Below are 14,281 nucleotides of genomic sequence, written 5' to 3'. Positions count from 1 at the left end.
TTCCAGCCATTTCCCTTTCAGTCATCTCTTTACTTCAACTCATGCACATACGGTTCCAACATTACATCTTCATTGGTGTTTAGAAAGAAACCGGCAAAAACAGGCATGTGCCTTTCAAGGATGGAATGCAACTGCAAGCTAATACACGGCAAAAAGAAATAACATTCATCCCCTTTCTGTTGCAACAGCTTGGGCATAGCGTCCCAAAATACACCTGACAGTACAAGTTTATTCAGAAGGAAGACTGATGGCTTTCAACAGGATTTTCTCCCAAGCATTCAGGAAACTGCAGCTTGACAACACAGTCCTTTGTGAACTGACTCCCAAACACTTCGCACTCTGATTGGTGGGGCTTACTCAAAGTGCGTGCACAGAGTAACAGCCTGAATCCTTCAGACACCGTGCAGAGACTAGCCACAGATCTGATTTACCTGCACTTGTAGGGTTCAGAAATATATTTGGGTGAAAAGCTATATAGAAAGAGCCCGCTCTCTGTGATGATCAAGCTGGCCAACAGCTCCATGCTGGGCAAAATATTCCTGCATTGGAGGGGGTTGGACTAGATAACTCTCGTGGTCCCTTCCAACTGATTCATGTATCTGTAAACATTTTAGAAAATTTAAGGAGGACATATTTATTTGGCTTTGTATTATTCAGTTTTACTCCTTAAGGGTGCACCTAGTTTCCTGGAAGTAAACCAGCTGAACTCTAATGAGCTTAAATTTGAGGACCCACAGAGGAACACTGCCCTATAAAGTAGTAACGCCATCGTACTTCTCTCAAGACACGTGAAAGTATTTGCATGATGGTTTGCACACCAGGTGACGATGCCTACACGTGCTGCAGACCCTTGCAACAAGCAGGCAAGGAAACGCTGTCATTTCCCTTTCCTTGCCACGGCCTGTCAACTTTGCCACGCACCTAACTATATAAAGGGGTTGGCTCAGTCGGTACAGCACGAGACTCTTAATCTCAGGGTCGTGGGTTCGAGTCCTGCCTCGCAGGGGGTTAGACTAGATGACCCCTCGTGGCTCCCTTCCAACTCTACGATTCTAATGATACCACGGAAGAGGCTCAAGTGTCACGTCAGCACACAGCGCATGAGGCAGCCACCGGCTGTAACGTGGTCTCCGGAACTCACCGCTCTTCCTCGCCCGCTCCGCCGAGCCTTGGGGGGTTGCCATGGCCACGGTCTGCAGCCGAGAGGATATCGCGCGGCGAGGCTACGCAGGCACGCGGGGGATTCCACCGGGCTGGGCCAATGGGAGAAGACGAGGCGCCCCTTCCCACCGCCCCTCGTCGTCGTCGTCGTCGACGCAAGGGATGTCGGAAGCGCCGGGCTCCGTCTTTTGTTTTGGCCGCGGGCTCTGCCCGAGAACATACGGCGCGGAACGGGAGGCGTGGCTTTCCGGAAAGACTACACTTCCCATCATGCAATTGAAAATTCATGAAGGGGGGCGTTGAGAAAGAGGCGAGCGAGAGGGGAAGGCGGGGCAAGGGGGCGGGGCTGGCGGCGGCTGTCCCAGAGCGCGAGCTGGGCTCCGTCAATCAGAACAATGACTTCTCCGCGGTCGCCTGAGGAGCGGAGCTGAGGCGCGCACAAGCGAGCGGGAGCGCTGGCCGCCGGGCAAAGGGGGCTCGCCGCTTGGCGGTCGCTGCTGCTGCTGCTGCTGCTTCTGCTGCTGCTCTGAGGCGGAGGGGAGCCGTGGCTGCTGCTGCTGCTGCTGCTCCTGTTATTGTTTGGCCAAGAGGGACCGAGAGCCGCCTTGCACTCTTTGGAGCATGTGGATTCCCACCGAGCACGAGAAATACGGAGTGGGTGAGTGAGGAGAACTCCCCTCAAGAGACCTCCTTTGGCGCCCTTCGGCTTGTCCTCGCTTTGCCCTCCCCGGGTCTTGCTTGCTGCTCCGAAGGGGGCGAGTCGGGAGAGGAGAAGGCGAGGCACCCATCCTTCGCACCCGCCGCGCACCCTTTTGCTCCTTCCAACCTTGATCTTGGCAATTCGTGCATCGGTCTGTTTACTTTCCAGTCGGATGCTGTTGTTTGGTGCGAGCGAAAGACCCATCATTGCATGAGATCAATTCTCTTCCCGTTCCTCATCTTTCAACATATCACACACACACAGAAAAAGTGCCTTTTTGTGGTTTTGGAAATGTGGAGCAAAGGGGGCGGGGAAGGATTCTATCTTATTATTAAAAAAATAATAATTGGCGACCATTGCTCGTAAGAGTAAATGGCTTTTTTAAAGAGTCTGCATGCAACGCGATATCCAAACAATGTATCCAATTAAGCAAGCAACATCGTTAAAAAAAGGGGGGGGTGTTCCTCAGTCCTCTTGGCGTCCTGGATAAAAAAGAAAAGCAGACTAAGCAAGCTCTCGATTGTGCGAAAATGTGTATTTTGGCATAGGATTTAAAGACAGGCTAAAAACTGCTGCCATCTTTCGTGTAGATTGCGAGAGGCACCAGTGCGCGGCTGAATGTGATGTGTGTGTGTGTGTGTGTGTGTGTGTGTGTTGGGGTTGGCCGAGGAGTGTTTTTGTTTTAATCTGGATAGTAACCTACTTCCAGTAGTGGTGTTTTTGTTCTCGGCTTTAATGGAGTACAAAAGTGTTTGGATTGCCCAAGGAAACAGACAGGGTGGTGTATTGTCAGTTAGGGAACTTGCGATCCTGTTGGAGGAGGAAAGGCTGCTTCCATCCTCTCTTACAAAAGGTGAACAACAAAGGACGTTAGATGTTGACTGATGAATGTGGAATTTCGCATCTTTCCCTTCACCCCGCCTCCCAACAGCGGCATGTAGGTTTTCTTCTGATTTTCCTCTCTCCTTATACACACACACCCTTGCCTCAACTGACTATTTAAAGCTCGCATTTTCTCTCTCCTTCGTCACTTACACCAGATTCTTCTGATACTACTTGGGGCTATTAATTTCAGCCAGACAGATAGCAAGCTTTCCGTTTTAAAGAAAGCAAATGTTAAGCCTGCAATATTAATTATTTCTTACATTGTGCCTCATTTTAAATTTACTTTCTAAATGATGTGCTCTGGGTTTTCCCTGCTCTGGGTTTTGGATAGCAGTTGCCAATGGGTGATGGGGTTATTTTGCCCACCTCTCCTTTGGAGATGAGACTGCAGGGTCTCTTCAGCTGATAGACAAAGTGATGAAGAATTGCTTATTGTTTTGTTTCGTAGTTGCTGACTAGTTCACCCCAATAGCAGCTGCTTTGATTGGCTTTACAGGTGAAGGGCATGGCAAGAATGTTGCCCGCTCTGGGCTTGAGGTATGCCTGCATGCTGAATTGCAGGTGTAACGAAAAATCCAGCTGGAATGCAAAGACTTTCTGTATATGTGTGAGTGAGATCTTTCTGTATTTAACCACGAGCATGGGAGCCAGGATGCATGCCATGCAACTGCTCCATTTGGAAATGATCCCAGATGCTGCTCTATGACACAAATGTTAAATTATACAGATCATTGATGGGATTTATTTTCTTGACTTCTTTATGTACCCAGTCACAGCTGGGCTGCTGGATATTGATTAGTCCTCCCATTGATCTTTGCGGGGGAAATACACACACTGAGCTATGCACATGGATTGAAAAGCCACTTTGGTATTTCCTGGAATGGCATGTGGGATATTATTGGTCAAGTATTTCAAGCTATAACATTTGCTTGCATTTTTTTAACACTTTGAAAGGCCCCCCCCCCCAACAACTGAAACAGATTTTCCATACACGAAGAACAATCTGAATGCTACAGTTTATTTCATGGGAAGGAATACACACACACACACACACACACACACACGCAATCTGAATTGCCAACCTAGAGTTGCTGGACCATAACATTTTCCTTGAAAGATGTCTCTCCCCAGCGAACTTTGTATTGTGCTCTGGTTGCTTCTTCTCTGTTGAAGTGGAAAAGGTGTGACAGTGTCGCTAAGCTATTATTCTTGTGATCTCAGGGGAAATACAACATACGGTACCCTTTCCTGAAGAAAAAAACCAACCCTTTGAACATGCCCTTTCCTGATCTAAATATTTGGTTCTCTTTCTTGAATTGCTTTCAGCATATGCCACTGTGCTACACGGAGAATGCACCAGGCAATTGTCACTGGCTGAGTAGAGTACACGTGCTGGCTTATGAATGGCTTCAATGTTGAGTCAGTGATCGCTTTGGTGTATTGCCTGAACATTTGCCAGAAAGAGGCCTTAGGCACCTCTTCATTAGCACAGTTAGTCACCAGACAGGCAACTGGCTTTTCTTTCATCACCTTAAAAATGAATTGCTGTTGAAGCAAACCTGTAAGAATCCTGAGATGTGAAGAGCAGCAAGTGCAGGGAAATGATAAAACGTGTGTGATGGGAAGTACTGTTAACTCCCTTATTACATGCAAACCTAAGAGCTGTATTTTATTAATATGAAGGGTTCGTGATTTTCAGTAGGCCTTTGCTGCCTGCTTGGTGTACAGCCCGATACTGTGCATATTTGCTCAGAAGTAATGTCCTCCTGAGTGCTGTGGGACTTCTTCCCAAATAGTAAGCATTAGACAGCAGCTTCCAATATGGAGTTCCTCCCAGCCTTTCTCAACCTGTGGGTCCCCGGAGGTCCCCAGAGCTCAGGGATGATGGGAGTTGTAGTCCAACAACATCTGGGGACCCACAGGTTGAGAACATAAGAGTGCATATGGCAGCCATGCAGCCTGGCTTAAATACGTGTTTAAGTAACTCTTGCCTAGGATTACAGCCCTAATACTATATATATTCATACCAAAGCCCCAGTGTGTTCAGTGGGTCTTAATTCCAAAAAAGCACGTACTGGTATATAGATTCAGCCTTACGTTGCAATCCTAAACTCATTCACTAGGAGTAAATTCCTTTGAACACACTGGGACATACCTATGAGTAAACATATGATTCCTCTATTACTGTGTATGTAACTATGAGCCCCCCCCCCTGCCCAAAATATGACCAATTTGTTTTCAGTCCAACTTTCTCCCAGGTAAATAAGAATTGTTAAGTTTGCTATTCTCCGCACACTTACCTGCAAATGAGCAACATTGACCATAAACATGCGTTCAGTTTGGCTATTATTTTTCATCCTAACGATTTTATTACAATGATGTACTGAGCCTTTTTAAGGTTCCTGCAGCCCAGTTAGAGCTTACATCAAACACCATCATTTGAATTTTGCATGTCCAAGGGGGCTAATGCTATAGAGTTGTTGCACTTTAGAGTATGTATTGAGCTTAATCCCATCCCCCCATGATTCTGCTCAGTGTGTCTGATGTGGAACTCAGCCCATGCCATGAAAGATGTCCATAAAGTTAATCTGGAAGCTGTAATTTTTTGTGAGATATTTAATTCTCCTTTAGCTCACACCAATCTCAATTCATTTCTTGAATATATCAGCAAACTGAAAGTTGACATGAATTCCATTGGTAACTTGACTTCAGGAGAACCTGTTTAAAGTTCTCCTATTAATCTAATTTTAACGTGGCCAGTGAACATTTTGCAGAGTTATTTTGTAAGTCATGGCTTTTAACTGAAAGTCAACTAGCCAAACCTGAAATGAATGGGCGAAACAAGTGTGGAATGTGTTCTTCCTGAAATTAACAGTGGAGGCACCTGGTTGTATCTGGGGAAGAATTTGGAGCTGGCCAATGTGAACTCAGTGTCATTTTAATTTACTTTCCACATTGTTTGACTAGTTCAATGGGTTGCTCTTTTACCTGAGGTGAGGTAGCTAAAATAATGGCCTGGGGCCTCATTTAATAATTTTGGTTTTGATTTTAAGCACCATAGGCACAGACGGTGGGAAAAGCTGGATTTTGTTGTGGAAGCAGAAGGCGAAACCTTGGCTGGCTGAATATAGCTTATGAGCTGTTCAGCCTATGAGCTGTGCATGGCCTTCTCTTAGATTAGAGGATTAAGTTGTTATCTATTAAAAGTGATGAGAGACTCATCTGTCTCTGCTTATTTTGCCAAATGGAAGTGATATCTCCCAAATTCCCTTGGACTTCAGCTGATCCAGAATTTTGCTTCATGTTTTAATGCACTGAAATTTAAATACAGCTGGTCATGTTACTTATTCAGTAGAGAAGTCCTAGTTATTGAAGAATCTCAAGAAAAGGTACCCATGGCCACAGGTCGGCTGGGTCACTTGTTTTGCTCATTACGGAAGAGGAAAACTATGGGAAAGACAATTGCAAAGGAGAGAACCTTCCCATCATAGGATGTTTACACCTCATTCCTTTTCTAAACAGGCTTTTTTCCTGACTTGTCTGTTTACTCAGACCCTGTCTTTGAAAGTGCAAATTGAAAGACTCTTGGTTCATTTTTTGCTATTGTGCTGTTATTTTCTTGATTTTTGAAGTGTAATCTTTTGCCAGTAGTGATAATTTTTGGTGCTCCCAAAACCTGACAGTTTCATGTTACTTCCTAGGTGGCATTAAGCAAAGCAAAGTATGCAATTTTACTTGCAAATACGTACAGTTAAAATCGTCTGACACCAACAGAAATATATAGATATGATGATATGGATAGAAGTTATTCCAATGGCAGGGGAAATTGTTCTGTATCAAACTCTCCTTTGGTTCATATTGTCCAGGTTCCCAACTGGGAACTCATGTAACATGTGTGTAAAGTATTTAAAGTTTTCAGTGAAACTTCTGATGAGAGCGTAAAAAAAAAAAAAGAGAAGTTATTCCAATGGAAGGAAGAAGGTTTATTCATCTTATGGTGTTATTGCAATTCAGGCAAAAAGTACCATACAAAAAGTGACTAACATCTCTTCTCTCTGTTGATGGTGAAATCATATACTGAAAATATGCAAAATAGTTTATAGGAAGGAAAGTGCACATGGAACCAAATTTGATATAAAATCTGATCTCCTCAAGAAATGGAGCAGTATTATACTAAGTAATGAAAAAATATGACCCTGACAATATGATAGCATAGCACATGTAACATGAACTGTTCAGTTTTATTACATTATGCAAATGAGTCTTAATATCTGATAAAACCTTTATGATTGGGGGAGGGGGAAGGCAGGCAGCCTTGCAATAAGGGCAGTCCTGTGCTTTCAAAACGAGTACTCAGGACTTATGAGAAGAGTTAATTTGCAGGGTTTTAACAGATTGTGTTACACACAGTCACTATGTATTAAGGTGATCATTATTATGGTGAGCGGTTCTGTACCTACCCTCTGCTGCTGTTCATGGCTCAGGAGTGAAAGCACTGTCAGGGGCTCCCATTTTGCTTCTTCCATTTTTTGTAACAGTTATGCAGCCCAGAAGTCAGTTAATTACATCAAATTTGCTTTAGACTTGAAAGGTTGGCAGATCAAGTAGTATCCATTCCGTGTGTGAAGATTTATAAAACCATATAGAATAATCATTTCTTTTCACCAGAACATAGCTGGAGTCCTCAAATCTCAATGTTGAACAGAAACATACATAATTTAAGTTTTTAATTTAAGAGTCAGAAGTTGAAGCAACGCCCAAGGTAACACTTCAGCATTGAACATTTGCATGCAACATTTTTTTTATTCAGAGAGTTGATGTCATGGACTGGCTAGATGCAGAGGAATGGTGGGGGGCACACCTGCTGGGAAACCCCCCAAGGCAACCCCCAGGAGAAGAAGGCCAGAACCAGAGGATTGGTGGTGGGATGACGATGAGTGGTCAGAGGGAGAAGAGGATGGGGGTGGGGTAGGTGTTGGAAGCTGAAGAGGTAACAGTGCTTAGTGAGCAGGAAGAGGCTGTGCAAGAGAGAAGTCCAGAATCTCAAGCTGAAACAAGAGAGGAGAGAGGCAGAGAGGAGGGTGGCTGGTGAAGAGGCATTGGTGTCTCCCCCTCCTGCTGAGACCAGTTCCCCTCCCCCCGGTCTCCCAGAACCAGAAGCGGTATGAAGAGGGTGGAGCAAGTACAGATGCATTAACAGAGTCTCAGATTGCTTGGGAAGGACTTGAGGGCCAAGGAAAGCTATGGGAAGGTGGAAACCTTCAGTTCTCACAGCTACCTCATTGGTGTAATATCTACCAGGAAAAGTTGTTGTGCTCACTAGCCCTGGCCTCTTGAGCCATGTGTTTCTTTGAATAAAGAGTTAACTTCACTAACACTGTGAGTTATTGCTGACCTCCTTCTGGCACCTGACCCTGACACTCACCATGTGGACTTCTGCATTATCAATTGGACAGAATCATTTTCTGTAAGGGGCCATCCATGTAGCTTATACTCTAATCCTGAAAATATGCTTCTTTTTCAGGTTGTCTTAACTAGCCATCTTATCACAAGAAGCAACTTATCTAGCATGTTTTCCTCCATAAAGCTGGTTCATACATTCATGGGATGCTACTTGGTGTCTCCCCACTCGGTGACTTGCAGATGAATGCATGAACACCTTCACTGAAAAGCTTGCTCCTTCTCTAGAGTTGATGTTAAGCAAGTCAGCAAGGGGACATAGCAAAGGGAAGGAAGGAATGGGTGACACAAGGGATATGTGGGGCTAATAAATGTAGATGCATGCCACACGGTATCTTATCAACCTTCTGTGAGATTTCACTGAATCTAAACGGAAACAAAACTATCACCCAGAGAGAATATAGGCTTGTTCGCAGGTTACACTGAACACAGGTACAAGCTGTCTGTACACATCTAAAAGGTGTTTGTATGAAAGAGTGTATCTCTGTTTATTTTTACAGTTCAGCTCAGGTGGTGCCCTCTTGGTAGCTCCACCACCCTTGCAAGCATGGGAGAGGGCTTTCAAAAATGTGGCGCTTACATCAGACATGTGTAATTCATCTTCAGGTCATTTGCTGAAGATTCACCTCTTTACCATGCCCATTGACTGTTTAGATTTGTGTGATTTCTGTGATACCACCTCTATAGTCTGATGTATATTCCTCAGTTAAATTGTTCTGTTGGATTTTAATATTGTATGCCTATATGGCTATAATCTGCCCTGGGACCTTGTGGTAAAGGGCAGAGAAGGGAATCTCCTAAATAAATAAATAAATAAATAAATGTGTTTCGTACAGAGACGGTACACTTGTTTAACATTACATATTAACTGTGTTGAGCTGAACTATTTGTGCACATATTTACTCATTGGATTAAATCCCTTATAGGAAGAACCTATTCCCATGTACCATAGTAGCATGATGGCAAGGAGCTGAAATATTCTGCTCTGTCTGCGTGGCAGACAGTTGTAATTGCCTGATTTAAAGTTTGCTCAGTGCACCAACACTAAAACGTTTGCCCTTGGTGGATGCTGGCATGAAAGACCAAAGAATCTTTAATCACTGAAACAGTTGAGCACTTTCAATTTACATACGATGTAAAAGCTACAGGGCAGTGCTCTTTTCTCAGTATGTCACTGTCTCATTAGAAAGAGTTTCCTATTGAAGGTCTACTGGGTGCATATACCTTCAGTGTAGCAAGAAGATAGAATCCAGGAAACAAAATACCTCAAGGTAGTATGTCAATGTTCCTTTTTTAAAAAAAACCTGTCTTTGTATTACCCAGTCAGGTATAATTACGTTTTTTTCAGAGTTGCCACTTTAAATTAGCGTGCGTATCCCTGGCCTGCTACTATCTTCTCTGTTAACTGTATCACTAGCACAGCACTTCTGTTTGTGGAATGCAGAAAGATATGGTTATGGTTATGCCATATTCCTAAAGAACTGAATTTGCAAGAGGTGATGAACCAGCGATGAATATACCACTTATGATTATCTTTCGCTAGGTGGACCAATATGGCTTTAGTTAGTTCCCAAAAAGTTGAACGGCCTTTTTCCATATGTAGAAAATGGACACTTGACATTTCCGCGTGAACTATTACATGCTGTTATTTTCTCCTGGTTTGTGCAGAGCACAGCACAAGCATTAAATCATACTGTGTACCCCACTCTTCAAAGCCACTTAGTGTTCCCAGTATATCTTATGCAAGGTGGTTGTGTGGCACTTCTCCAAATAGGAAAACCAAACACATAACATCCATGGTTAACTTGTGCCCTGTTGCATGCAGTGTTAGAAACTGAGATACGAAAGCTAGGAGCTAAATGGCACCTTAAACCTAGGTTATGGGCACAACAACAGAATGTCTAAGTGCACTTTTTATAACAAGAATACAAAGTCGATAATGAAGGTACTGCAGCTAAAATTCATGTTCGTTTTTCACATGGTCTAGTCCTTCCCCTGCCCACTACCCTAATGTTCTTAAGAGGGTCTCTTCTTCAGTCTTCAGATAGTGGCTGGAAGTGGGGAGGCAGAAAAAGGTCCTCCTTTCCTTCCACTCTACAGTTTTAATCTGAAATCTTGGGCGCAGTACTGCGCCCACAACTCAAAAACTTCTTGTGCTAATGAAAGTCCCTGTCGCAAAATGTGCCTAGAACAATGGGAATTTTGAACACTGGTTGCATGCTTACCTAATACATTGTTTACAATAATGGTCATTTGTTGTATAGAACTTGTGACCTGGCCACATAAATTCAAAGGTCCTCTTGAAGGTAGAAATCACATATTGATTGTCTCAAACTACTTAGCCCTTCTTCCTAAAACAGCATTCTTCCTAAAACAGCATTCTGTGTCCTGCTCTTGCACAAGCCATGGCTAAAACCAGTCTTGTTTGACTTCAGAAAGCTATGCCATCCAGACAATCAGTGGGCCCTGAGACAAGTCTGGGTGGTGCATTCTGATGATGATGATGATGATATATGCCCCACCCATCTGGCTGGGTTTCCCCAGCCACTCTGGGCAGCTTACAACATATCTAAGACTTCCCTAAACAGACTTTCTAGTTTCCAGGCTGCCTGTAACATTAGGCAGAGTGAGGTAGCTACCACAGGCAGCAGAAACTGGAGTGTGGGGAGGACACACACAGTCAGGGTGAAGTGCTGGAGGACAGAACAGGGTTGGCCTTTCCCACACTCCACACCACCCAATTCAAATTCAGTGGAAGCTGCTGTCCAGCCTGCAGTGTGAAAATTTCAACAACAATCTTTATTACGGTCTAGAGACCCAACAAATCATTACAAAGCAATACATAATTCATACAGTCTACCTCCAGGTTAAACAAGCATTTTGTTCAGAATATAGGGATCATTGGTTCTTGCAACCACCGATAAAAACTTTGCCACTGCTAATGTTCTAGCATTTGTCCGGTGAAAATAAGTGTGAAAATAAGATTCAACTGCCAGTCCAGTCGGCTACTATATGTGGACTAGGGGTGGAGGAGGGGGCCTCAGGCCGAAAAGTGTCTTGGGCTAGCCATGTCCACACCACTTTTTGTTGGAAGTATTGCAGAGTGCCCACAGTAGGAGAAGAAAGGAGAGAGACTGAGCCAATGCATTGAGGTGGGGATGGGGAGAACAAGCCATAATATTGTTCTCAAATCTCCCAAGCCTGCTTCCCACCCAAGGGAAGGAACTGCCCATATCCTAATAGTAGTCTGCATGGTTGTTGTTGTTTTTAAAACACTTCACCTTTTAAGAGACTAATTTCAGAAAGTCTAACTGTGCAGTGGGTTGTGTGAGAGCAGAGAAGTGGTTGGAAACACTCCTGAATTGTTTCTTGCGTGGCTTAGTGGATATTTGGATGTAGAAAGCTGGAGATGCAGGGTATCATTGGGAATTATCCCTGTGACACAGCCTGTAATTTGCCCTTCTTTCCCACCTAAACAAACAGATGCAAGAGTCCATCTTTAGTCTTTCACTGTCTTATGGAAGTCAAGAGTTATTTGCAGATGTGTTGGTGAAGATCATGGTAATGACTCACAGTTGCAATGCCCTCTTTCCCTCTTTCTCATTACTTGACAACACAAAACAATTTCCCCCTCTAAACTCAGCAAACCTGAGAGATGAATTTTGGTTCTTTATGGATGGGTTGATATTTGCTTCATGGAAGGCAACTTTTGTTTTCTTACTTGAAAAGAAGGCTGTGTACAACATTGCTGGCTTAAACACACAGCTAGGTTGTTCTTGTTCTCGATTTGGATTGAAGTTGGTTTGGGGAAAATGCATCAATATTTCATATGAAATATAGATAGTAGTTAATGTCATGTGTACCCTTGCTTCCCAAACCAGTATTCGGAGTGCATTGAATGCAGAGTAATTTGGAGTGTGTACACAAAGTCTAAGATAATATCATTGATTAAGACCTGGGAAAATATGAACTTAGTTGAACTCCATTCCTCTTGCTGATGGAGGTGACAATATCTCAGGTGCAAACGTAAAACCAGCATTGTGGTCAATTTGTAAAGATGTGGGTATACTATCTAAGCAGAGGAGGGCTGTTTGATATACAATGAGATATTAACAATGGTTCAGTGTTACGTTTCCCTCCTGAAGAAACGTATGCATTCAGTGTAAGTTGAATGTAAAACAGTGGCTTTGGAAAACAGTGATTAAAAGTAGGATATGATACCCCTCACCGTTACACTTTTTATCTCAGTGAAAGATTGACTTTTCTTTCATTAAGATAATCATAAACCGGTTCTGCCACCACCATCAGCAAGAGTGGGTAGAAATCACAGCCAGTTGTGCTTATAAAATTAGAAGAAAAGGCAATACCTTTTAAAGGAAGCTTACTTGTAGCAGTTGGTCTTTGTGAAAGATAAATAATGACAACTAATGCCGTTCTTACAATTTCAGAATTCTCTTAGGTGATAGTAGTAAACCTAGTTTCCTGGGAGCAAGTTTCATTTACAATAATGGGACTTACTTCCAGTGGAAGCTGGTCCTCTGGGGCAAATGGGATACTGCTCCAGCAACTTCAACTTGCCATCATCTGCCTTCCTTTCTACTAACAACAGCAGGTGACCCTGGCTATCTGATTTCTCCTTCTTACTCTGCTGTTGCCTGTTGTAAAACTCAGCAGGGAAGAGGTTGGGGACAAAAGTGCAATTAGTTGCCTCTGCCTGTCTTTGTGACTCTCACTCCGCTTGCTGTTGGTCTCCCTACTTTCTGCCTTGATACTCCCAATGGCCACCAGACCCGGCTGCTTGCTTCTGAGAAAAAACACAATCAGAAATGAAAGTTTGATTAGATGGTGGTGGCAAGGGAGAGACCAACTTTTATCCCTGGATAATCTCAAGTGTGGTATAGTTAAATGCGAAAGTAATTTTAGTGGCGCAGCAATAAAACTGCTAGCCTATTTGCAAAGCTAAGCAGGGTCCTCGATGGTTTCAAACTGGACAGAATGTTGAGATTCCTGCATTGCAGGGGGTTGGACTAGATGACCCTGGTCCAAAATCGTAGAGTTGGAAGGCACCCCAAAGTTCACCTAGTTCAACCCTCTGCAATGCAGGAATCTCAACACACGGTCTTCCATCCAATTTGAAACCATTCCGGACCCTGCTTTTACTTTGCAAATGTGCTAGTGGTTTTATTGCTCCACCATTAGCCATTGTCATGCAACTTTCAATCTCTAAAGGGTATCTAATAGAATGCCTTTAATGCTTGCTTACTTTAGAGGTGGTCCCAATACATAGTAGTGCACTATGGTATTGGCTTGGTTACCTCCTCTTGATATTAAAGTGGCCAGTACTAAGCATGCTTATGAATGAAATTAAGAATGCAGTTGGAGATGGATTATTTTTAGAAGAGTGACTTGGCTTGAAAAAAAGATTACCAATGTTATGCATTCTGAAATAGAAGACTTCAGGAAAGAAGGTCCATGCAAAATCAACTGAAAGACACCACGTGTCAGACCGAAGGAGGAGAACGACATTATAGGAAAGATCTTGATATACATTTGATTTAAAATGCTACTGACAGCACACAGTATGTCTTGCATTCTTTCATTACTGTGAATATGCCAATCCCCAATTTTTTCTTACTGTCGTTTTTGCTGTTGCATTTTCGATGTGTAGTCGCTTTCTATTGAATTTATCTAATGAGCCATACCCTGGAGGATTGAATGCCGTATGAAGGTGCTATTACCTTTCCCATTAATGTAGAGGGAAGTTTCCACTCTTGCCAGGAATCATAACTTTGGTTCATTCTGTTCTCTCTCTATTAGTAAACAAGTTGCAGTTAGAAGCGGCATAACAGTCAACTTCTTGAATATGATTTCAAAATGCGGTTAAATTGAGGATCCACTATTGCATACATTTGTTGTATGGGAACGGAAAATCAAAATAGTGTCGCTACGGTTTGAAAAACAGCCTCCCAAGGACTAAGTGATTCTGTCCTCTGTGGTGCAGCTAGGTAACTTCATACCTTCAACTCAATGACCTTCCAGGGTAGTGGTCTTCAGACGGCCAGGTGTAGTACTTCC

At 43.3% G+C, this 14,281-nt stretch overlaps 2 protein-coding genes across 7 annotated transcripts in view; one reads left to right on the top strand and one right to left on the bottom strand.

Annotated features, from left to right (window-relative positions):
- ZNF277 (zinc finger protein 277) overlaps window positions 1–1,353 on the bottom strand; it is a 38,528-nt gene extending 37,175 nt beyond the window's left edge. Inside the window, exon 1 of one of the 2 annotated variants that reach the window (XM_081022375.1) lies at window positions 1,142–1,353. In XM_081022375.1, the coding sequence (XP_080878501.1) occupies window positions 1,142–1,184 (43 nt within the window). In that variant the 5' untranslated portion in view covers window positions 1,185–1,353. The remainder of the gene's footprint in view (window positions 1–1,141) is intronic. The other variant, XM_081022376.1, reaches the window with a different exon arrangement.
- A 178-nt stretch (window positions 1,354–1,531) lies between these two features.
- Window positions 1,532–14,281, top strand: part of DOCK4 (dedicator of cytokinesis 4) — a 249,605-nt gene continuing 236,855 nt past the window's right edge. For 3 of the 5 annotated variants that reach the window (XM_081022240.1, XM_081022238.1, XM_081022237.1), the window contains exon 1: window positions 1,532–1,819. In XM_081022240.1, coding sequence (XP_080878366.1) covers window positions 1,783–1,819 — 37 coding nt within the window. In that variant the 5' untranslated portion in view covers window positions 1,532–1,782. The remainder of the gene's footprint in view (window positions 1,820–14,281) is intronic. The other 2 variants (XM_081022241.1, XM_081022239.1) reach the window with 1 other exon arrangement.

This window comes from Podarcis pityusensis, assembly GCF_964106645.2.
Source record: "Podarcis pityusensis genome assembly, chromosome: 10".
NCBI lineage: Eukaryota > Metazoa > Chordata > Lepidosauria > Squamata > Lacertidae > Podarcis > Podarcis pityusensis.
The sequence above is the reverse complement of the archived record's forward strand: the minus strand, read 5'-3'. Positions and strand labels throughout refer to the sequence as shown.